Source organism: Lagenorhynchus albirostris, chromosome 20, assembly GCF_949774975.1.
Source record: "Lagenorhynchus albirostris chromosome 20, mLagAlb1.1, whole genome shotgun sequence".
NCBI lineage: Eukaryota > Metazoa > Chordata > Mammalia > Artiodactyla > Delphinidae > Lagenorhynchus > Lagenorhynchus albirostris.
In genome coordinates, this window is record NC_083114.1 from 41,148,992 (window position 1) to 41,174,222 (window position 25,231).

Sequence of the window (25,231 nt, forward strand, 5' to 3'; positions counted from 1 at the left end):
TGACTGAGTCTGACGTGACCAGAGGTACCACCCGGCTAAGCACTAGCTCCCTCTGTTGGCGTAAAGATGTCAGAGCCTTGACTATTTCAGTAGGACGGCATTTCAGGAAGGCTGGTTCCCGTTCAAAGTGCTGCTTCCCTTAGAGCGTTCGTTTTCAGCTTTTTCTTCTCCTTTTTGGTTATAGGCCCTCTTGAGATTCCGTGAAAACTATGAATCTTCTTCTCGGGAAAATACACACAAAAATGGTTTTGCACACATTTCTGCAGATTTTTAGGTCAAGAAAACCTGTGCCTTGGGGAAATAGATGTGAGCTCCAAGATGAAAGCAAACGGCGCTTCAGCTCACGGTTCTATTTGTTCTAAGTAGAGGGAGCATGAAGAACACGTCACAGAGACACTTTCAGAAGGTAGGGAGCTACGCGAGCAGGGCTCAAGCTCTGGCGTTCCTGTTTGGACAGTTTGGCCCTAACGCCTGACTCCCTGTCCCTGTGCTTCAGTCTGTCTTCTCACCGCAGGCTTTTCCTGCCTCCAGAGTATCAGCAGCTGCTATCAGATTGTGATTCTACAGACGATCTGAGTGAGATGACAAGTTCCAGGCCCAGCTCTCAGGGGTCATATTTAGAAAATCTGATGATTCCACATTTGAAGAATAAAGCAACTGAGAAGACTGATGGGTGGGTGGGGTGGGGTGGGGGCAGCTGCAGCTACAGAAGCAGGAGCAGCAGTGGAAATGCAAGCTAAGAAGATCCGCAGAAAGACCCAGGAGTCCCTTCTAGGAAATGGGTCCACATTTAGAAAGAAAGGCAGGAACCAAAAAAAAAAAAAAAGCTGAAGAGGGTAGAAACATCCAGAAGAGGTAGAGAGTGGCTAGAGACAGAAATAAGAATTCAGCAAGGAGAGCAGATCCCCAAACCTTGCTAGGCCTGGCATTCGCAGGAGGCCCCATGTTTGGGGAACCCACCTCATGGCCCAGAAGCACAGGCTCATGAAGGACTGAGCCTTAGAAAGCTTTTGTCCAGACGGGCAGTCTCACAAAATGGCAAAAAGGGGACTTCCCTGGTGTCGCAGTGGTTAAGAATCCACTTGCCAATGCAGGGGACACAGGTTCGATCCCTGGTCCAGGAAGATCCCACATGCCGCAGAGCAACTAAGACCGTGCGCCACAACTACTGAGCCTGCGCTCTAGAGCCCATGAGCCACAAACCACTGAGCCCACACGCCACAACTACTGACGCCCGCACGCCTAGAGCCCATGCTCCGCAACAAGAGAAGCTACCGCAATGAGAAGCCCGCGCACCACAACAAGAGAAAGTCCGCACGCAGCAACGAAGACCCAAGGCAGCCAAAAAAAAAAGGCAAAAGGGCCACCAGAGTAGCAACTTGTTCTTGTTCCTTTCAGACAGTACCTGTTTGCACGTCTTAGTCCCCAGAAGCCTGGCTATTGAACAGAAGTTGTTGAAGTAGGTGCCGTGAAAGACTCGAAAAAGAGATTCTTCAGCCCCGGTCCACTCCACAGGCTCCGAGGGCGCTTCCACTACACAGAGCTGAGGTGGGGCCGGACTAGCCTTCTGTTTCGTGGGGGTCTGACAGCGAGAGTTAGCCTCTAAGAAAGGAAGAAATAAGAGAAACAGAAGAAGGTGGAGTTCAGTTGTCATCAGTGGTGTGCCACAGACTCAGTACTTCATTCTAAAGGCAGAATCGTTAGGAACAAAAATGTTCCCTGTCCTTACTGCTTACAGGTGAACACGTGGAAAGAATGAACAATTTTAAAAGGTAGTGATGTTAGGTGTTAGGCAATGATCCTGGGTTTACCTTGTGTGGAAAGAAGAGATCATTTTCTGTTCACCGTACCTGAAGAACTGGAGGCCCAGTCATTGCCAGTGTCCCTGTCACTGTCCCCTTCTTTGGTCTCAGCCACAGCAGAGGCTGAAGTGTTGGAACAGGAAGCACTGACCACGTGGTGCCTTCGCCGGCGACGCCCGGAGCACTTGGAGCGAGGGTTGTGGAGCATGGCATACTCCTTTGCTCCTTCCTGCAATGGCCGTGTCACAGTTAGGAAACAGAACCAGGCCCAGAGCCACCACGTTGTTCCCGTCATCACAAACTATCTTCAATATCTGGGCTTACTTACAACAATGCTTTTTCTTTTTCTTTCTTTTCTCTGTACCACATAAGTATGACCACATGATAGTTTCTTAACATTCTAAAGCTTACAAACTTATACCTCTTCACAAAAGAGCTGCCCTATAAAATAATCTTTAGAAAGATATAATCAATGCATCTATGCATCTTCAACTGTCTGGTGAGTTGTATCTTACGTTCATTTGCATGCTAGCTGTCTGGAATCTGAGAACACATTCTCCTGTAGATGAGAAAATGAGGTTCAGGGACTTCCCTGGTGGTGCAGTGGCTGAGAATCCGCCTGCCAATGCAGGGGATACGGGTTCGATCCCTGGTCCGGGAAGATCTCACATGCCGCGGAGCAACTAAGCCCATGCGCCACAACTATTGAGCCCACGTGCCGCAAATACTGAAGCCTGTGCTCTTTAGGGCCCACATGCCACAACTACTGAAGCCCGTGCCGAGCCCATGCTCTGCAACAAGGGAAGCCACCGTAATGAGAAGCTGGGGCACTGCAGCGAAGAAGAGTAGCCCCCGCTTGCCGCAACTAGAGAAAAGCCCGCGCGCAGCAACAGAGACCCAAAGCAGCCAGAAAAAAAAAGAAAAGAAAGAAAGAAAATGAGGTTCAGAGAGGGGAAGGGACCTGCTGAGAGCATGTAGTTAGTATTCCAGAGTAGGTACAAGAATCAGGGCTCTTGGTCTCCAGGCCTTACTCTTCTTTACATTTAACCACACGGTCTCTGTTTCAATAAGAAAATGTATAATCCCTGAATTTGTATAATATTCCTACTTAATTTTGGAACTTCCCTCCAAGTCAGTATTTTAAACTTGGAAGAATACTGTTTTGTTACTTTATAGCTACGTTTATTGTGGGGTTTTGTTTTGTTTTTTTTTAAAGACCAAATAACATCATTCAGCTTGATCATCTGTCTTCTCACCAGACTTGGTTTCCAAAGATTTCTAGCTGTTTCTGAAAACTAAATCTACAAGTAAAGGATAAAGGTTTACCATTACTAAGGATATTCAGAAGGCCCTAAAAGAAATGCCAAGAGAGAAGTTTTGAATTTAATTGAATCTGATATTAAGGGCCTATGCTACGATGTGACATACACAAGATTCCAGGAAAACTACTGTGGAGAGGGCAATGTCCTTCTGAGTTATATAAATGCTGGTATGTTGACATAACATGGTGTTAAAAACAAAAAAGCATGGACTGTGGAGTTAGACCAGAGCTTGAGTTTCCTCACTGCCACACCACTGACATAGTAACAATCTTGAGGCAAAATATGTAACTTTTATAACCTATAGTTTCTCCACCTCAAGATGTTGTTATAAGCATGAAAATAAGATAATATATGTTAAGGGCCAGCCTACTGCTTGACACGTAGGAAAGCGTTAATACATATTACGGAAAAAATAAATCAGACAAAGTCTATTTATTCTTTTGCTTTACCATATGGCACATTTTCCAGATTTTTATCCAGTGAAACTCTCTACCATCTTCCTTCTATTATCCCACTAAAGATGGTCCCAGAGGCACTTGGCTGTATAACCTCATTTTAATTGGTAGCAGAAATTTTATCAAGGTATTTTATTCTTTACCTAAGCTCACCCTGTTGTGTAGAAAGCAGAACTGTGTCTTTGGCAAGTCCAACTGAACCTATTCCCTTCGAGCTCTCAGTGTACCGCCTCCCCACATGAATGCAGGAGACTTTATGCCGCTGCATGAGGTCTGTCCATCGGGGAAGGGTCCATCTGGTTGATTAACTCACATAAGACATCAGCACCTTCACGTGTTATTCCTCCTACATTTATATGCATTTAAAGGGAGACAGCAAAGAAAATGGTGTCTCACACACACATACAGCTCCAGTTCAAACAACACAGTTTCAGACTCTGAAATCTGAGTAGCTGATATTTAGAGCGAGAAGGTCTTCAATGTTCTTCAAACCTCGCTCCACAAGACTAACTTCACAGTCCTACTGCTGCAGTAACTGGGAGCTCCTTAAGAGCAGAAGCCATGTTTCATCTGTACTGTGTGACCCCCAGGGTGCTATGTACCAGTTCACTTGGTTTGTGTTTCCTGGGGTAGAAAGCCCAAGGACCATTTCCTGCTCAGTTTTCAACAAAGTTTAACAATGGCAGAACAGCTTAAAAACGTACCAGCAAAAGGAAGCAGTCTGTGCCACATGGTTCTGGCTCAATCTTGATTTCTTTGTTCTTGCGTTTATATACATTAGGGGTGGCATGAAAAGCTGGAAAACACAAAACTGTCCTGTTGCCAATGGTTCATCCACTTGACAGGAGGGGGAGGAACAAAATTGAATTAGGGAGCTACTGCAGGAGAATTTAAATATAAACAGCTATCATCAAGGTGCACAAAACCAAATCATTTCTGACATCAACACACTTCTTCCAAAGCTAGGGGGTACTCGGGGACAACTGTGTTGCTGGTTATTCTGTCCTGACCATGCAAAGCACACTGCACTATAACTGAAAAAGAGAAAATAGAATGGGCCCTTTGTAAAACCATCATCAGATCAGAAGCCGGGAACTCTATCGGATAAACTGAAATAAAGAGAAGGAAACGGTGGCTGGGGATGGAAAACAGGAGAGCATTTCAGGGTCGCCCCACTCACGGTGAAGGAAGCAGTCGTATTTAAAGCAGCGCCGGCAGAAGAGCGTGTGGAAGGAGTGCAGGGACTGCTCCCGCTGCACGGACTTAGCATTGGGGCCATCGATGTTGGGTGTGCACTGAGGGGGCAGTGCATTGGGGTCTGACATCTCTGTGAGCTCTCGATACCTAGTTAAGAAAAGAGAGGTGAGAGTTCCTTCCAAGGGAATGTTTGCACTGAGAAAATGCACACTGAGTAGTGACAGTCATCGCGAATGGTCTGCCAAGGGAGAATGGGCGTTTTTTTATAGGTCTTGATGTATAACCAAGTGGGTTCACCACTGTAATTATGCTGGGCTCGGCGTGTGTCTGAAAGTAAAGGGAGGCAAAGATTTGATAAATATGGTGCTGGAGTAACTCTCCAGAAAAGTGGCAAAATCTTTAAACTTCTCTGCCCAGACTTACTTAAAAGCCAGCAAACGATGTCCCTTAATATGGGAATGGGCATTCAGAGATAATCAGAAGTGTAGGCCAATCATAATGCACTCACCAGAAATGGGGCTTTTTATTAACCAAAAACAAGCTTGTATGAAAGTTTCCCCCCGCCCCCCGGTGCTCTACATGGCCTGCAGGGGGCAGCTTTCCCTACCTCTCCTTCATGTCATCTGGGACACCATTTTCAGGGAACATTGAGGCAATCGCACTGAAGATCATGTCATTTGGGAACTGTTTCTTGGAACTCTTTTTGTTGCCTGAATTAGAAAGACAAAAAGTTCCTGAGTGCCATAATCAGAATATGCAAACAAAGCTATTCGATCGTTTCTCCTTTTGTCACGGCATTTTGATTAGAGCTGCTCTGTTAACCTAACCATTGACGGTTTAGGAATACATAAAGAAGGTCAGTGCTACCTGGACCTATCTAATAGGCCACCAGTAAATAAGGAAATCAGATTCATCTACGTGTTAACAACAAAATCCACAGTCCAGGGGAATTCCCTGGCGCTCTAGTGGTTAGGACTCTGAGCTTTCACTGCCGAGGGCCTGGTCGGGGAACTAATATCCCACAAGCTGTGTGGTGTGGCCAAAAAAAAAAATCCACAGTCCCAGACAGAATCTGGAGGCGAAAACAGAAGTTTTTATGGAGAGACCTGAGTGCAGAAGGACCCCACCATGATATTGATGCTGAAGAACAAGATAGATACTATAACTTCGTTATAACAAGAGAGAGACACTGTGTCTAGACATACAGTATAATTAGATAACATAAAGTATAATTAAATGTGAAATTAATTAAATATTGACTAACATGGGAAAATGCTCATGATGTATAAGATTAAATAAATAAGGGGTATAAAATTATGTATGGGTATACACACATATGTGGCGTGACACCAATTTCATATACCACATATGTATGTTAATTTACATATGTACTTTTAAAAAATTGAGGTATAATTGATATATACTATTGTACCCATTTTAGGTGTACATATGTATATTTATATATATACATTTTTTAAGTCTAGAAGGAAATATTAATACTGGTTATTTCTAGGCAGCAGCACAACAGGGTAATTTTATTTTCTTCTTTATAATTTTCCGTATTTTCCAAAGACACTATTTTTATAATTAGAAATGCACAATGATGACTGTCTAAGTTCTCCTACTTTCTTCTTCAGCTAGATCACAGCTATCTTAAACCATTAGTCAGTGAGCACATTTTCCTTTTCAGTGGACCAATGAGAAGCACCAACAGCCTTTAATAAGCAATAAACTTCTGTTTTTGCCTTCCTCCCTCTCACTGTCACTTTCACGGTGGAATTGGGAAGTCGCGCTATTCACCTTCAATAGCATGTCGTTTTCTCTTTCTTGTTACTGGCAGATCCTCTTTGCTGTCATCTTGCTTTCCATCTGAGGTGTCGTTGTGCCCTTCTTCCTCCTCATCGGAGTATTGATTCAGAGCATCTACCAACTCCAAGAAAACAGCATCACTAATCAGGACAGACCCGGGAATCATCTCTGAAATATAAGATTTAGACGGATGAGCAGTGGTCATTTTATAGTCCATTAGTCCTCCTAGGAAGATTGTCCTGTGTTCACTCCTGAGACCCAGATAGATAATATATGTACATTTTTATGTGGACAACCAGAGAATTACAATAATTGGATTGGCTCATACAACTGCAACAGTTCAGCTGGCTAGAGTGGGAAATCCAGTTATGGGCTTTCTTTTTACTGGGGTCTTCACTTCCTCAGTAATATCAACCTGTATTTATGGTCCAAAATATCACAAAAGTGTTCCAACAATACAAATGGGACAGAGGAAGATGATAAAATGAAAATGTACTTGGTTTTGCTGCTGATGGGTCAGTAGTGACTTCTTTGAATCAAAAGACAGCATACTTGTTTAAAAAATCATACTATCAATATATGGGGTTATACCACAACTTAGGATAAAGCCTCTGAACACTAGGGGGCACTGTGTATAAATAATGCATTTCAACAGCATCACAGCAGCACCCACAATCGTCAAAAGATCAGGTGAGGCTATTGGTTTGCGAGTCCATGGAGAGTCTCTCCCTATCTCCCCTTCGTACACACTAACGCCTTTTCTAGAACTACAACTAAATACAAATGACTTGCTTTTGAAATCGTATACAAGCCACCGTGTCCCTGTCCTTTGAAGTAAAAGGCTTTTGCTTTAGTCTCCCAGGTCTTCCCTGAGTCACCAAAAGACTGGCTCAAGAGGTAACGATTAGGAAATGTGAAGATGCAGAAACAAAGGATAGCTGTTGGGCCAGGAAACTGGTAACAGTTTAGACTATAAACCTACAACGTAGGAGAACCACCGTAGTCCCAGTTCCCCGAAAGATATAGATACAGACCTGACACATGTTCCTAAGTTGTCTTACAAAACGCAGACCCCCACCAGAGGAAAACTGCTGACCACAAGTATGCAGACCCTAGACTGGCTGAAACCAGAAAGTTGATGATGCTTGAAATTTCACCCTGATGCCAACCAATCCAAGCATTGGGCACCAGCTGATCATGCGCCCTGCGGCCCCTTCATCACATTGCCTTTAAAACCCCTCCTGTGAAAGCCATCAGGGAGTTCCGGTCCTTTGGGCATGGCCTGCCTTTTCTCCTTGCTTGGCACCCTACAATAAATGCCGTACTTTCCTTCACCCCAACCTGGTGTCAGAAGATTGGCTTTACTACATGCGGACAAGCAGACCCAAGTTTGGTTTGGTAACACTTTTAAGAAAGTCAGAATATTATAACCAACTTCTGGGAGATCCAGGGGGTATCTGGATCTAAGAGGTTATACTCATTGCCAGTCTCACAGAAAGGGAAACAAAGAACAAAACAGCCTTGGATGGATTTATGGAAAACTCCTAAGATCAAACTTATTTGTTCACTAAACTTTCTCTCTAGCCACTGATTACTTTTATGTCCCATCTCCTTTTTTTGGCCATGCCACGTGGCTTGCGGGATCTTAGTTCCCCAACCAGGGATTGAACCCGGGTCCCTGGCAGTGAGAGCTCGGAGTCCTAACCACTGGACCATCAGGGAATTCCCCCAACTCCTTTTAAAATTGAACAGGGGTGTTGGTAATATAAAATGTTTACTCCCAGCCACGTGGTGACATTGAAATACTCTTCAGTGTATCCACCATGAGGCAGCAGATAAAAGCAAGACAATGCTGCATCAGATAAGAGGCACCATCCTAACAAAGTCCAGGAGCCCAGCGCCACTACCTTCTTCACCGTGCACTTTGCCATCGTAGTTATTGATCAGCTCCTCAATGAAAGTCTCATCTTCTTCTTTCACCTCATCTCCCATGTAGGGAATATTGCACAAAACTGTCTCATCTTCTACCTGAAATCAAAGCAGATGTGATTCATTCCATGAATCCACTGTGAAGCTCCTCTTTCCTGTTTAAAGGAACCTTTGCCAAGCCTTTTTTGCTGCCTTGAAGCCCCTGAAAATGCCTTTGGTTACAAAGTTAACTACATTTTAAAGACTGGCCATTTTGTTTTGCCAACAAAACCTCAAATGGAAGGGGGTAATGCTACTCTTGGAAGAAAAAAAGAAGTCAGTTTTACTATTGGAGAATATTAACTACCAAATGTTAAGCTGGATATTAACAATGATATTTTCACCAACATCTAGAATGTGACAGCACATTTCTTTTTCACAGTGATTCCATCTATTACGTCATTTTACCCACTAAACATCATTGTGAAATAGGTACAAATATCACATAAACAACAGCCTAAAAGGTCTTCAATTCTAATTCTTCTCATAAGTGGAGAGACAGATGAAAGGAAGGCTTCCAAGAGTATAATCTGCAGTATAACTGGAATGTTTATAACAGAAACTGGCAACCATAAAGTATTTGTATATTCTATTATATAGACTAAGACTAACCTCGGATAAACATAATGAAAAATTATGATTACAATTCAAATTACTCACACTCAGTGGGAATCTAAAGTCAATTGCAGTACAAGCTATGTATATTTTCTAGCAATAAACAATACTAATGGATCATTTTTATTTTATTCTATTTTATTTTATTTTATCTTATTTTATTTTTTGGTTCAGCAGAGAATGGTCATTCTTAGTTCTCCAACTATCAGGTAAAATTACTCTGAAGTTTTCTTCTAAGAGATGATTTCCTTCTGTAAACCTAAACCCTATTCCAGTCAGCAGAACTGCTATCTGTCACCAGGCATGATAAGCGATTGCCATGATATTTACAGAGGACTGATTATCAGAACCACAAATAATCCTAGTAGGAGTCAGCATAAAGGCGCAGATGAAAGGACTGTAGATCCATGTGCACCTCTGTTATCTTAGTTGCTTTCATAGCATCTTGCCTTTAGGGGATTAAGAAAGGATTGTTCCATCAGCAGGGAGTTGTCAACCTGCTGAAAGAAGTGTCTGATTTAGACTGCATTTAACTGCACATAATGTTATAAAATTGGGCCAAGGCAGTAAAGGAAAATTGGACTCTTGCCCAGTCTCTTTCATTCAAAAAAGAACCAGCATCAATTCTGAGGTACACTTCAGAGAGCACAAAATCTAACAAGTTAGAACAACTTGCAATATGTGTTTTTCAGAGTCAATAAATTACAAAAACATTCTGCTCTGCAGGTCCAAGCTTTGTTAAGTATATTCTGACAATATTTACCCTGAGAGGAGTGCCAACATATCAACATTAAAAAAAAAATCATTAAGTTTAAACAATCACCACGGTACTTTCAATACGTACCATAAAGTTCTGCTGGAGAGGGGACCAGGAATACATGATGGGAACCAACGCAACTGTGTTCAGAGACCTCATTAACATATGCTGGCTTGCAAATCCCGGGAAAATGCTCTCTATGGTACACTGAAATATAAGAAATGACATGGAAAGGGAAGGGCAAGCACACAGCCCAAGAGAGAATTGGAGTTTCCTTCCAAAATGATCCCAGTAGCCTTCTACTTCTTACAAATTAATAAGCTGAGGGTTTTGTAACAATCAGCTCCTAAAAGGAACAACTCAAGTGTAAACCTGTGGAAAGCAGGAACTGTCTCTTATTCACCTGTGCATCCCACACATCCCAGCACAGTGCCTCCCACACTCAACTGATGTTTATCTCAATCTAAAACTGTTGGTCTCCTTGGGCTGAACCCAACAGCAAAGGGCCTCTGAGAGTCCTGGGAGATAAGGAGGAAGATAAGGAAGTTTTCCTGAAGACCTAAACTTTAAGACAGTGGATATCAACTTAGCTGCATAGCTTGATGGGGACAGTACAGGGGGAAGCAAAGTAGTAGAGAGATTACAGTCACATTCTGCTTTGGGAAAGAAAGTTGCTCTCAATAAACTATCTGCTTTTTATATTTAAAAAATATTATCTCTATAAGAAACTAGGATGATTTTTTAGTTTACAGAAAGGGATGTCCCTTTGATCAATATACTCCTATCCATTATCCATGGCATTCCTTTCCCAATTTCAAAGTAGTGGAGGTGCCAAACAAGACACAAAAAAGGCTGCTTTGAAGCTTGTATACAGAGCCCAGGATGGTAGACAGTAAATGTCTTATTTTTCTATGAAAAACTCATGATTATACTCATTAACTGAGGAGAACAATTACCATCCCAGTTATTCAAAGATGACTACAGTAGCTGTATCCATTATCCTTATTTTCTAATATCACAAATACAGAAAAAAACCCTTAAGTTCAAGGAAGAGAGGAAGGCTGAGCTTAGACACTGGAAGTACCTTTTTGAGAAAAGGATGCCCACTCACAGGCTTCATCAACTGAACAGGTTGGACACGAAGCTTCTTCCATTCTTCATTGAGGATCTGGGTTTTTTCTTGAACTTTTGCAAAATTTGCTACATACAGAGCCTAGCAGAGCCAAAGAAAAAACTGTTAGGATTTCAAGAGAAGACTAAGAAAAAAGAAATCCAACCCCTCCATATTGGATCAATATGTTAAAATACATAACCTTTCAGTTAAGAAGTATTTTTACCTTTGCACCCATATTCGCCTGAAGCCGTTTAAGTTGCCGAAGTCGCATGTATTCAGATTTAACTTTCCTCTTCCAGTAAGTGATACATTTGGAAGTTGGGGGGTTTGGTATATCCATTTTGCTGTAATCAAAGAGAGGCAGAGATGACAAATAGCATTCAACTGCCTGGAAATGAAGCATTCCACAAATTCAAATAAACATGGTCAATTATGCTTTCATTCCCGTTACGTTTAGTCATAAAAACATAAGCTTAAAGAACCCAAATCTATGAGTTCAACAGAAACTTCCAATTAAGAAAAGATTTCATACCAGCAATTTCTGGTGTGATTACCCACAAGCTTAGCCTCTGTCCTCCTGTGGTACCTTGTTTTTAATTTAGCTCTCAAGAAGTTCTTTCACAGATATTTAGGAACTTGGATTACTTGGAAATTTGGAAGTCTACCCACTACCTTATTAAGAGAAATGTTTAGCAAGAACTAAGTTAATATCAAAGAGCTTCGTGGAAAGATCCACCCACAGGATAAAACTACACCCGCCAAACTGCCTAAATCTACCACATGCCTAGCGATAAAGGTCGGATATGACAACAGCATAATCTTATCTCCAAATCAAGACACATGGAAATATATAACATTGCAGATCACTTTTTTGGGGGGGGCAGTGTTTGAATTAAGGTTCACAGTTTTAAAGAAGTACTTATTGTACCACACTCTACCTACCTCGTAGAATGCAGGGCAAAGGGTATAGTTTTACAGGTGTCTTCTGTTCTTCAGAGGAATGGCAAGACACAAAGGCCAAACAAATGTTCAGCTTTTCAAAAGAGAATAGACAGTGGTTTCAAGTCAGTGGAGCATGTTTAGACCCTGATTCCCTCAGTAGGATGCTCCCTAAGAACTATGAAGACTTTGAGGTCTCTGCTACCACTGTATCTGCATATAAGTCAGGTCCTAATAATACTTGATGCCATTTGAGAAGTGTGCTTTATTTTATTGAATTCTATCCTTCCAGTCATACATACAAATATATTCTCACAATTACCAAGTGTGCTTTTCTGCACCAATTTCTAGGCTCAGCCAGCAGGCCCAAAAATTAATATTTTAGAGAAAGAACAAATATTAAGTGCATATAAAAATTCAATAAAATCTGCAAGGTTATGTTTTCATTCTACATCAACTACTTAGGTTTCCTGGAGAACGAAGTCTATTTATTTCACCTAACATTCTATATTTCTAAAAACATTACAAGGAGCTATGAAGAGCCAAAATTTGAAACAGAAACTAAAGTTTAGAAGCATTTTATTTATTTATTTGTCTGCATCATGCGGCATGTGGGATCTTAGTTCCCCGACCAGGGATCGAACTTGTGTCCCTTGCAGCGGAAGTGCAGAGGTTTAACCACTGGACCGCCAGGGAAGTCCCCTAGAAGCATTTTTAAATTACCTGTTTTCACCCATAAGAAATGACAGCACAGACAAGAAAACAGCAAAATTTAACCCACTGACACACATATGCCACCACCAGATCATAATTATATCTCATGCTACTGGACTTCAAGAGGACTATATCTGAATGTTTCATTTAAAGAACCAGACGGATTGGTGTAATGCTATGTTAAACTTAAAGGATAAATGAAGTAAGGGCAGAATAGCAAAGAAGCAGACAGACTCACTGTGTTTACTGTTAAAGCAATCAAGTGATTCAAGCTCTTAAAAACAGAATTCTCTGTGAGTTAAATATTATCTCTCTGGCGGAAGGGAATTTAACAACGACAATACCATAACCTAAGAATTTGAATCCCAGAAGCTAAGGTACTACGGTGCTGGGTTATAACAAAAATTAAGCAGACCTGAATTTCTTTCCTATAAATTACAGCATCTCTCTTCTTCCTACATCTTTTAAGTACTTCTCATGCCACTATGGAATGGGGACCAAAAGAGGGACTCTTTTTTAGAATGAAAAAACCATTTAAGAACATACACCCTGCTCACATGTAATATTAAGCAGTTGCTCATATAATTTCTGCCCTGAACAAGCTTAATAATAATCTGCTTTAGGAAATGAAAAAATGATTCAAATCTAGGACAAAATGCCTCCCTAAGAAACCTTAGGTTACCCTTATCGAGCCCCACATGACCCAAACAATTGGTTTTGTACTGCAATCCCTCTCCCATTCCCTTTGGAACTCATTTTCCCCTTTTTTTCATTTTTTAAAATTTTTTTCAGAAATTTCTTTATTTTTGGCTGCGTTGGGTCTTCATTGCTGCGCGCAAGCTTTCTTTAGCTGCGGTGAGTGGGGGCTACTCTTTGTTGCGGTGCGTGGGCTTCTCATTGTGGTGGCTTCTCTTGCTGCGGAGCACGGGCTCTAGGCGCGTGGGCTTCAGTAGTTGTGGCTCTTGGGCTCTACAGCGCAGGCTCAGTAGTTGTGGCACATGGGCTTAGTTGCTCCGAGGCATGTGGGATCTTCCCTGACCAGGGCTCGAACCTGTGTCCCCTGCATTGGCAGGCGGATTCATAACCACCGCGCCACCAGGGAAGCCCTTTTTTTTTTTTTTTTTTTTTTTTTTTTTAGTTACGCGGGCCTCTCACTGTTGTGGCCTCTCCCGTTGCAGAGTACAGGCTCCGGACGCGCAGGCTCAGCGGCCATGGCTCACGGACCTAGCCTAGCGCTCCGCGGCATGTGGGATCTTCCCGGACTGGGGCACGAACCCGTGTCCCCTGCATCGGCAGGCAGACTCTCAACCACTGCACCACCAGGGAAGCCCTCCCCTTTAAAAATATATATATATATTTATTTATTTATTTGTTTGTTTGGCTGCGTTGGGCCTTAGTTGCAGCATGCGGGATCTAGTTCCCTAACCCAGGATCTAGTTCCCTAACCAGAGATCGAACCCAGGTCCCCTGCATTGGGTGCGTGGAGTCTTAACCGCTGGACCACCAGGGAACTCCCACTCATTTCCCTTTTTGAAACAGTAAGCTTAAGGTAGGTTGCTCCATCCATTTAAAACTGGAGACCAGGAATCCCCTGGTGGTCAGTGGTTAGGACTCTGCATTTTCACTGCCAAGGCCTGGGGTTCGATCCCTGGTCAGGGAACTAAGATCGTGCAAGCCATGCAGCACAGCTAAAAAAAAGAAAAGGAAAGAGAGAGAAAGGGAGAGAAGAAGGAAGGAAGGAAGGAAGGAAGGAAGGAAGGAAGGAAGGAAGGAAGGAAGGAAGGAAGGAAGGAAGGAAGGAAGGAAGGAAGGAAAGGGTCCCAATCATTGAGCCGCAGCCGAGGACTCAGCAGCCTCCCCTCGAGCCCCCTCGCTTCCTGACGCTCCGTCCCCGCAACCCGCCGTCTTCTGTCTTACGCAGGTGCAGGTCGTTTCCACCAAGGAAAAGGAATCATATGGTATGTCCACTATCCAGAACCTCCACTCTTTCGACCCCTTTGCTGATGCCAGTATGGGTGATGATCTGCTTCCTGCTGCCGCTGAGGATTATAGCCATCTAAGAATTTAACAGAGAAATGGCAGGAAGACCCTTACTACTGTCCAAGGGATAGCTGATGATTACGATAAAAAGAAACTAGTGATGGCGTTTCAGAAGAAATTTGCCTGCGATGGAACTGTAATTGAGCGTCCAGAATATGGAGAAGTAATTCAGCTACAGGGTGACCAGCGCAAGAACATATGCCAGTTCCTCGTAGAGACTGGACTGGCTAAGGACGATCAGCTGAAGGTTCATGGGTTTTAAGTGCTCCTGGCTCACTGAAGCTTAAGTGAGGATTTCCTTGCAATGAGTAGAATTTTCCTCCTGTCCCTTGTCACAAGTTTAAAAACCTCACAGCTTGTGTAATGTAACCATTTGGGGTCTGCTTTTAACTTGGACTAGTGTAACTCCTTCATGCAATAAACTGAAAAGAGCCATGCTGTCTAGTCTTGAAGTCCCTCATTTAAACAGAGGTCAAGCAGTAGGCACCTGGCAGTGTCCGGCCTGAAACAAAGCAATAACGGTGATGTTTCAGCCAAGTCCAGAGCCCCAAGATCACAGGCGGCTATGTCTGGCCAGAAGCTCCTCAGCAATCCCTCTACAGAGTTCCCTGCCCTAAGAGAATGTCGCCACCTGAACAGCCCTCGGTGAAGCTGAGAGTGGAGGATGGGGTGAGGCAGCGACAGCAGCTGTACTGCTAGAGGGAGTCTTTGATCATCAGGGGAAAGATCCCGTGGTATCTCCAACGTGACCAGGTGGGCAGAGCTTAGAGCAGCCACCTTCCTTCTATTGAGGTGACAGGACATCTGGCTTGCCACCAAGGTCTTTTTGACCAGACATATCCTAGCTGATTGATGTACAAACTAGAATGTGAGGCCAACCTTCTATCAGAGTTAAACTTTTTTTTTTTTAAACTTTTGACAAGGGAACAAATTTCAAACCGATGTATCAGTCATGTAGCTGTAGAGCTCGCAACTTACTAGCAACAACTGCCCAATGCCACATGAAGTAACAAACTTTTTTTCCTTCAGTTTTAATGTTATGTATTGTATTTAAACCCTTATTTAAATAAAACTTTTCAGAAACAAAAAAAAGAGAAGAAAGAAAAAAGGGTAAAAATGGAGGCCAAGTAATGGAAAAGAAGAATCCACAGCTGCTAGGGTGTGTGCGTGCGTGCGTGCGTGCGTGCGTGCGTGTGTGTGTGTAGATTTCTTAGAGGAGATGGCCACAGGAAAACATCACTATTTTTATTACAAAAGGAGTTATAGCTGAAATGTGATCTCCTACAGTCTGCCAAAAGAGATGACTGTGAGCACACCACAACAGTCTAATAATTAATGGCACTATTTCTATTTATTTATTTATTTGGCTGCATTGGGTCTTCGTTGCTGCACGCGGGCTTTCTTTAGTTGCGTCAAGCGGGGGCTACTCTTCGTTGCGGTGTGCGGGCTTCTCATTGCGGTGGCTTCTTGGTGCGGAGCACAGGCTCTAGGCACACGGGCTTCAGTAGTTGTGGCACGTGGGCTCAGTAGTTGTGCCTTGCGGGCTCCAGAGCACAGGCTCAGTAGTTGTGGCACACGGGCTTAGTTGCTCTGTGGCATGTGGGATCTTCCCGGACCAGGACTTGATGAACCCGTGTCCCTGAATTAGCAGGTGGATTCTTAACCACTGCGCCACCAGGGAAGCCCCACTATTTCTAATTTTACTCAAGTGCTTTATTTTTTTTTTATTTTTTATTTTTTTCCGATACGCGGGCCTCTCACTGTTGTGGCATCTCCCGTTGCGGAGCACAGGCTCCGGACACGCAGGCTCAGTGGCCACGGCTCACGGCCCCAGCCGCTCCGCGGCATGTGGGATCTTCCCGGACCGGGGCACGAACCCGCGTCCCCTGCATCGGCAGGCGGACTCTCAACCACTGCGCCACCAGGGAAGCCCCTCAAGTGCTTTATTTGGCCAGAGCAGTACACACATGTACATGAAAATGTCACTGCGTTTTAACCAATCACAATGTATAATAAGCCATGCTTCCTCCTTTTACAATTTAAGTGATATTTGAATCTCATGTGACCATGGGTCAATATTTATTTTGCTTGGCTTTTTAATGTGTTTTCGGTGTCTCAAAAAGTTTATTTGGCAGTTGGCCAATCCCCACAAAGTGAATGAGGAAGATGAAACATACTGTTTGGAACAGATTAAGTTTGATTAAAATAAACACCTGAAACACAGCCATAGGATGGGTTTTCACAGCATCTGGACATTAACAACAGCTATCACTTCCAAGATTACATATTAAAAAAAAAGCAAACAAACAAAAAACTCAGCATTCACTAGAACAGATTTGGAGAAATGGGTCCATTCATCTTAGGCAAAGGAAGTGGCACACAAAAAATACTTTAAATTTTACTAGATCTGTTATTTAGTTACTTATATACACAAAACACTATTTATATTCCAGTTAAGTACTAAGCTAAGAGCTTTTCATTACATTCACCTATACATTGAGAATAAACTCCAAAATATGCTATTATGGTCAAGAAGTTTAAAAATAAGTCTTCATCTAAATAACTCCTGCAACTCAATAAAATAAAGAACCCAATAAAAAGTGGGCAAAAAATTTGAACAGAGGGCTTCCCTGGTTGCGCAGTAGTTAAGAACCCGTCTGCCAACGCAGGGGACACAGGTTTGAGCCCTGGTCTGGGAAGATCCCACATGCCGCGAAGCAACTAAGCCCGTGTGCCACAACTACTGAGCCTGTGCTCTAAAGCCCACGAGCCACAACTACCGAAGCCCACGCGCCTAGAGCCGGTGCTCCGCAACAAGAGAAGCCACCGCAATGAGAAGCCCATGAGCTGCAACAAAGAGTAGCCCCCACTCGCGGCAACTAGAGAAAGTCTGTGCACAGCAACGAAGACCCAACACAGCCATAAACTTAAAAAATAATAAAAAATAAAAATTTGAACAGATACTTCACCAAAAAAGATACAGAAATGGCAGATAAGCACACAAAAAGATGCTCAACATCATTAGTCATTAAGGAAATGCAAATTAAAACCACATTGACATAACTATTATACAACCACAAGAATGGCTAATATTAAAAAGAGTTATAATACTAATTGCTGGTAAGGATGTGGAACAACTGGAATCCTCATACATTGCTGGTGGGAATGCAAAGTGGTACAGCCACTCTGCAACATTATTTTTTTTACTTTATTTTTATTATTATGATTTTTTTGGCCGTACTGCGTGGCTTGTGGGATCTTAGTTCCCAGACCAGGGATCAAACCCGCATCCTCAGTGCAGAGTCTTAACGACTAAACTTGGCTATACTGGGGAATTCCCTGGTACAGCCTCTTTGGAAAAGTTTGCCAGGTTTTTTTTTTAATTTTTTTGGCTGCATTGGGTCTTAGTTGCGGCACGTGGGATCTTTTGTTGCAGCACGCGGGCTTCTCTCCAGTTTCTCTCTAGTTGTGGTGCGCAGGCTCCAGAGCGCATGGCCTCTCTAGTATTGGCGCATGGGCTCAGTAGTTGCAGCATGTGGGCTTAGTTGCCCTGTGGCATGTGGGATCTTAGTTCCCCGACCAGGGATCGAACCCACATCCCCTGCATTGGAAGGCGGATTCTTAACCACTGGACCACCAGGGAAGTCCTGCCAGTTGTTTTCTTTTTTTAATAAAGTTAAATATATACTTACCGTAAAACCTGGCACACAATTTCTAATTATTTATCCAAGGGAAATGAAAACATATGTACATAAAGACCTGTACACAAACGTTCAGAGCATCTTTATTCGTAACAGCCAAAAAGTGGAAATAACACAAATATCTATGGATTGGTGGATATCTATGGATTGGTGAATTTGTGTTCACCAATCTATGGATTGGTGAACACAAATATCTATGGACTATACAAAGTGCAGTGTATACGTACAATGGAATACTACTCAGCAATAAAAAGGAACAAACAGTTCCTGTATATGCAAAATATATCGCAGAAGCATTATGCTAAGCGAAAGAATTCAGACACAAAAAACGTCATACTTTATGATTCCACTTACATGACATTCTACTAGAATGTTTCTGGAAAGGGATTAAATGGAAAGAAGCATAAAGGAGATTTTTGAGATGATGAAAATGTTCTATACCTTGCTTGTGGTGAAGGTTATATGACTATGTACTTTTATGAAAACTCACTGAGTTTCTGGGCACTATACACACAGAAAGAACCTTACTAACAAGAAGTTGCGACACTGAATTCTTTTTTTTTTTTTGCGGTACGCGGGCCTCTCACTGCTGTGGCCTCTCCCGTTGCGGAGCACAGGCTCCAGACGCGCAGGCTCAGCGGCCATGGCTCACGGGCCTAGCCGCTCCGCGGCATGTGGTATCTTCCCGGACCAGGGCACGAACCCGTGTCCCCTGCATCGGCAGGCGGACTCTCAACCACTGCGCCACCAGGGAAGCCCCTGAATTCTTATTTAAAATAAAATTATAGCATTAATATTTTCTAGTGTTGCTTTATTAAAAGAATCAGGTCACGTGCACTTGAGACAATGGTGATAAATATCAAAGCAGGATTAGTTTTTATGAGACCCAAATGCTGGCTCTTAGGACGTACAACACTGATTCAGAAGAGTTAAAGGAACTTCCTAATAGGCTAGAGTCCTACCTTGGCTGGTTCTGCATTACACTAGCATAAAGCTTAATATTTATTGACTGCTGGGAATTCCAGTGGTTAGGACTCCATGCTCTCACTGCCAAGGGCCCGGGGTCGATCCCTGGTTGGGGAACTAAAATCCCATAAGCCGCATGGCTTGGCCAAAACAACAACAACAACAACAACAAATATATATATATATAGACTGCTCATTATCATTCAGTAAAACAAGACTTTTTAGTTATTCCATTTTGAATCAAAATATTAGGGCAAGTGTGTCAGAGAACACAACACATCAGAGGCACTGAACTCTACCCATTGAGGAACTCTTGACTTTAAGTTTTGGAGGACTGAAGTCCCCATTGACAGTCTGTTGGACTAAAGAGGCCAGGAAAGAGCCCAATACACAGTTTGGACAAATTAAAGACAAACAAACAAAACCAGGGACTTTCTGGAATGGAGGTGTTCTCTAAAAGAAGTTTTTCCTTTTAAAACCCTCTCCCTCAATCTTAATCTGATATAATTCTCTTCATCTTTCTCAACATATTTTTATTTTTAAAAATTTTGTTCTTTTGTTTTATCTTTTAGATTTCACATATAAAAGAAAACATATAGTATTTGTCTTTTTCTGTCTGACTTCAAGAAGCATAATGTCCTCCAGGTCTATCCATGTTTTTGCAAATGGCAAAAAAAAATTTTTTTTCTTTAAATATTTATTTATGGCTGTGTCGGGTCTTAGTTGCAGAAGGCGGGATCTTTTATTGCAGTGCACGGGCTTCTCTCTAGTTGTGGCACGAGGGCTCAGTAGCTGCGGCGTGTGTACTTAGCTGCTACTCAGCATGTGGGATCTTAGTTCCCTGACCAGGGATCGAACCTACGTCCCCTGCATTGGAAGGAGGATTTTTTAAAAAATTTATTTATTTGTTTTTATTTTTGCCTGTGTTGGGTCTTCATTGCTGTGAGCGGGCTTTCTCTAGTTGCGGCAAGCGGGAGCTACTCTTCGTTGTGGTGCGCGGGCTTCTCACTGTGGTTTCTTGTCTTATTGCAGAGCAGGGGCTCTAGGCGTGCGGGCTTCAGTAGTTGTGGCACGCAGGCTCTAGAGCGCAGGCTCAGTAGTTGTGGCGCACAGGTTTAGTTGCTCCACGGCATGTGGGATCTTCCCGGGCCAGGGCTCGAACCCGTGTCCCCTGCATTGGCAGGCAGATTCTTAAGCACTGCACCACCAGGGAAGCCCCTGGAAGGTGGATTCTTAACCACTGGACCACCAGGGAAGTCCCCAAATGGCAAAAATTTTATGGCTGAGTAATATTCTGTGTATGTGTGTGTGAGTGTGTATGTATCTCATATGTTATCCATTCATCTGCTGATGGACACTTAGGTTGTTCCTATATCTTGGCTATTGTAAATAATGCTGCTTTGAACACTGGAGGCAAATATCTTCTTGAATTAGTGTTTTCATTTTCTTCAGATAAATACCCAGAGGCGGAATTGATGGACTGTATGGCAGTTTTATTTTTAATTTTCTGAGGAACCTCCATACTGTTTTCCATAGTGACTGTACCAATGTACATTCCCACCAACAGTGCACCAAGGTTCCCTTTTCTCCACATTCTCACCAGCATTTGTTATCTCTTGTCTTTTTTGGTAAAAGTCATTCTAACAGGTGTGAGGTGGTATCTCACTGTGGTTTTTACTTGTATTTATTTCCCTGATGATCAGTGATGACGAGCATCTTTTCACGTGCCTGTTGGCCATCAGTTTGTCTCCATTGGAAAAATGCCTATTCAGCTCCTCCGTCCTGTTTTTTTCTCTTTCTCTGTAGTTAACTATCCTTTGTAGAAATGTAATGTGTTTTTAGTATTGCTGCCTCAAACCTTCTTTGGGAAGTAGCTAGTCAACAAAGTAGAGACTTTTTAAAGTTAGTACAAGACAGGAAAAAGATATACTTAGTGAAATAAATTGTTACAATTTTCACATAAGGCACAAATCAAGGGCAGGAATTGTTACCTGGAGAACTAAGGAAGCCAGGTTTCAGATCTCAAGAATTAAAGAGACATAAATAATACTTTAAATGGTTTTAAAAGGCATGCTAATTCAAAGGCAAGTATAAGAGAAACAAGTCCAACCAACTACATTTTCTCCCCTTTTCCCTTCTCATGAAAGTCTTCTTGGGAATAAAATTTCATTTTTAATCCTAGGCTCCTTATTCTAGTGCTGTTTCAAAGAGAATTAAAGTAACACCGGACTTCTCTGGTGGTGCAGTGGTTAAGAATCCACCTGCCAATGCAGGGGACATGGGCTCGAGCCCTGGTCGGGGAAGATCTCACATGCCGTGGAGCGACTAAGCCCGTGCACCACAACTTCTGAGCCTGCTCTCTAGAACCCGTAAGCCACAACTACTGAAGCCTGTGCACCTAGAGACTGTGATCCGCAACAAGAGAAGCCACCGCAATGAGAAGCCTGCACACCACAATGAAGAGTAGCCCCCGCTCACCACAACTAGAGAAAGCCTGCGCGCAGCAACCAAGACCCAAGGCAGCCAAAAATAAAATAAATTAAATAAATTATTTTTAAACAAATAATTAAAAAAAAGAATCCGCCTGCTAAAGCACAGGACACGGGTTCGAGCCCTGGTCCGGGGAGATCCCACATGCCACGGAGCAACTAAGCCCAGGTGTCACAACTACTGAGCCTGCGCTCTAGAGCCCGCGAGCCACAACTACTGAGCCCACGTGCCACAACTACTGAAGCCTGCGTGCCTAGAGCTGGTGTTCCACAACAAGAGAAGCCACCACAATGAGAAGCCTGAGCACCGCGACGAAGAGTAGCCCCCGCTCGCCGCAACTAGAGAAAGCCGGCACGCAGCAACGAAGACCCAACGCAGCCAAAAATAAATAATAAATAAATAAATTTATTTTAAAAATAATAATAAATAAAGTAACACCATAATGAAAAAGTCATTTCCACCTCAGTAAGTTTTAAAGCTGTGCCCTGGCGTCGAGTTCCGTGATTGGCCTATAAGTACTCTGCCAGTTAGTGGAAGAACTAGGATCCAGATCTCCCAACTCCCAGTCCCAGAGATCGTCCCACTACTTATTTATTCCACAAACATGTATTGAGCACCTACTGTGTGCTTCGTAGTGTTTTAGTGCTTAAAGTGCATCAGTGAATAAAACAAACCAACATCTCTGCCCTGGGAGAATTAATTCACACTGTCTGTACACACTCAGCATACACCCTGACAATAACAGTATTATTACATCTTTACAGATGATCCTTTCCTCTATTATAAATGTGTGTGTGTGTGTGTTTTAAGTACTTTATCTCCTAATAATTTCTTCTACGCAATTAAGTAATCTCCTTTATCAATGCCACACATCCCAGCCCTGGGGTTTCCAAGGCTTAAAATAGACAAGCTCTCACAGAAACCTCTGATGGAGTTAGCACCTTCTCCGGCTGGAAACGTCTTTCAAGTTTCCTAAACTTAAAAGCACCGGGTGGGGGATTTTTCTCTTCAAAGGCGTCATGGCAGCAAACGCGGAAGAAAAGACCTACACTTTCAAGGCCATCTTCGCACGCACCCAGTGGTTCGGCTACCTCGGCTCTTAGCCCCCATCCTCACCCCTGTAGCCCTAGACTCGATACCTAGGCGACTCTATTAACAATCCCATATTTCACCTATGAAAAGCCCACTCTCAATATTTCCATCGGCGGCACGAACATCCTTCCACCTTCCTTCCCCTCCCCGCCCCCGAAACAATTTCTCAGTAGTCGCTTTTTACCTAAATAAGTTTGTCCCACATTTCCTAACAGGCATGTCCCAAATACACCACCTTGCCTTGCTTCAAGGCTCTTTCCCTTACATTATTTGATCCCCAAGAGAATTCTGGGGTGGGCAGGGATTGGCGCGAGACCAAATTTGGAGAGAAGCCTCTTACTCAGGGCTGGGACTAGGGGGAGGCTAGCTGGGCGCCTAGTGCGCAAACCCGAAGGAGGCACGCGGCACCGGCTCGACCCCAACAGTGAGCTCCCCTTTCCATTTTGCTCCTTAGGAGCCTCACTCGCCTCACCCTGTTTTTATTGTCACCGCTTCCTCAACACCCCCAAAGTCATCGCACGCTGAGCCCCCTTGTCTGGTCCTTCCCGTGCACTGCCCCAGGGCCCCGGGAGTCCACCTCGCTAAGGGCCCCCGCAGGTGCCACCGCCCACCCACGCCCTCCCGGCGCTGGGGCTCCCGCCCACCCCACCCCGCCCTCCAACGGGATTCCCCGTCCCCGGGCCCGCCCCCGCCGCTCCTCCTCCCCGACACACCGCCCTCCCCGCCGCAGACGCGGTTCTCGCCGGGGGTTCTCTCGCCCCGCTGCCCCCTTTCCCCAGCCTTCGGAACGGGGAGTGGGCGCCCCGCTACCCCCCGCCAGGCAGATAGTGTGCTCCTCCGCTTCCTTCCAGTTCTCTGACCCCTTCGACTCTCCCTCCCTCAGGCCCCGGGTGGCAAGGTGCGGAGGCCCGGCCCCACCGCCGGGCCCAGGATTGTTTACTCACTCATCCTCCATCCTGAGCCGCAGGGACCTGCCGCTAGGGCGCCTGCGCACCGCGGCCCCGCCCCCACGCCGCGGCCCCGCCCCGCGCCTCCTCCCGGCGCGTGCGCACTGCGTTGCCCGCGACCGCTGGTCAGGCCGGCTGGGCATCCTTCTTCGCACTTCTGCGGTTTGGCGCCAATACCCCAAACTCGGGAGTCCGAGGTGGTGCAACCCGATCCCGACGGTTTCCAAGGCGGCGCTGTCAGGGGACAGGAAGGGCTCTTGGGAAACCTCCCGGAGCCATTAATATCTTTAAGACTTTATCCAGTAGTTGCATCATCCCCACACGCTAGTGACATGCCTCACTTCATAATTTGAAACCAACCTGGAACCCCTTCATTACAGATCCTTCACATCTACAAATACCCCCAAACGCCCGTCTATGGGCTCTAAGTTATCATTCTTGCTTTATTTACACCGGACTGCCCTATTTCTGTCAATAGTTTTCTCAGTCACTTAGATTCAAATCAGTTGCCTTGAGTCAAAGTATCTTCTCACAAGATACCTGTAAGTTACCAAAGGAAAAAGAGTAACTTTACAGGGGAGAAATCTGGCAGACATCACCTTGACCAAGTGATCAAAGTTAACATTACTAGTGCTGAGAGATATTCTTACTAGGTACCTCTCAATATGATGCAATGAGAAGGGTACAAAATCACTTACATAGTTGTCTTGAAAAAAATGCATAAGCTGAGTTAATCATGAGGAAGCATCAGACAAATCCAAAATAAGGGGCAGTTTACACAATAACTAGCCAGTATCTTCAAAAATGTCAAGGTTAAAAAAGGCAAAGGGTGAGGAACTGTCCAGATTAGAGGAGACTGAGCAGACATGACAACTAAATGTAATGTGTGATCCTGGCTTGGATCCTTGTCCAGAAAAAGCACACCAGTGGGATAACTGATGACATTAGAATAAGGTCTGTAGATTAGTTAATAGTATTTTTTCCATCTTAATTCCTGGTTTCGGCAATCGCATTTCTTCAACATTTGAGGAAGTTGGCTCCAGGGCATAGAGGAACTCTCTACCACTTGTAACTCTTTTGTAAATCTGAAATTATTTCAGAATATAAAGTTAAAACTTAAAATACAAAATAACATTACCTTAAATTTGTCTCCACAGACATAATTTAAAAGCCTATAATCATTTTTTCTTCAAATAATTTTCATAACAACTCTATGAAGTAGGTAGGAAGGATTTCAGTTTTACACACGAGGCTATTCTGGTGTAAAGGAGTTAAAAGACTTGCCTCACACAGATGAAAAACT

At 43.7% G+C, this 25,231-nt stretch overlaps 1 protein-coding gene and 1 pseudogene across 2 annotated transcripts in view; one reads left to right on the top strand and one right to left on the bottom strand.

Annotated features, from left to right (window-relative positions):
* EZH1 (enhancer of zeste 1 polycomb repressive complex 2 subunit) overlaps window positions 1–23,988 on the bottom strand; it is a 32,539-nt gene extending 8,551 nt beyond the window's left edge. For both annotated transcript variants that reach the window (XM_060134803.1, XM_060134802.1), the window contains exons 1-12: window positions 23,926–23,988; window positions 11,982–12,072; window positions 11,263–11,383; window positions 11,010–11,138; window positions 10,013–10,132; window positions 8,493–8,613; window positions 6,577–6,753; window positions 5,384–5,486; window positions 4,760–4,923; window positions 4,284–4,375; window positions 1,851–2,031; window positions 1,406–1,602 (exon numbers count right to left, since the gene is read on the bottom strand). In XM_060134803.1, coding sequence (XP_059990786.1) covers window positions 1,406–1,602; window positions 1,851–2,031; window positions 4,284–4,375; window positions 4,760–4,923; window positions 5,384–5,486; window positions 6,577–6,753; window positions 8,493–8,613; window positions 10,013–10,132; window positions 11,010–11,138; window positions 11,263–11,379 — 1,401 coding nt within the window. In that variant the 5' untranslated portion in view covers window positions 11,380–11,383; window positions 11,982–12,072; window positions 23,926–23,988. The remainder of the gene's footprint in view (window positions 1–1,405; window positions 1,603–1,850; window positions 2,032–4,283; window positions 4,376–4,759; window positions 4,924–5,383; window positions 5,487–6,576; window positions 6,754–8,492; window positions 8,614–10,012; window positions 10,133–11,009; window positions 11,139–11,262; window positions 11,384–11,981; window positions 12,073–23,925) is intronic.
* On the top strand, window positions 14,622–15,168 carry LOC132511561 (eukaryotic translation initiation factor 1-like; annotated as a pseudogene).
* Window positions 23,989–25,231: the final 1,243 nt, after the last annotated feature.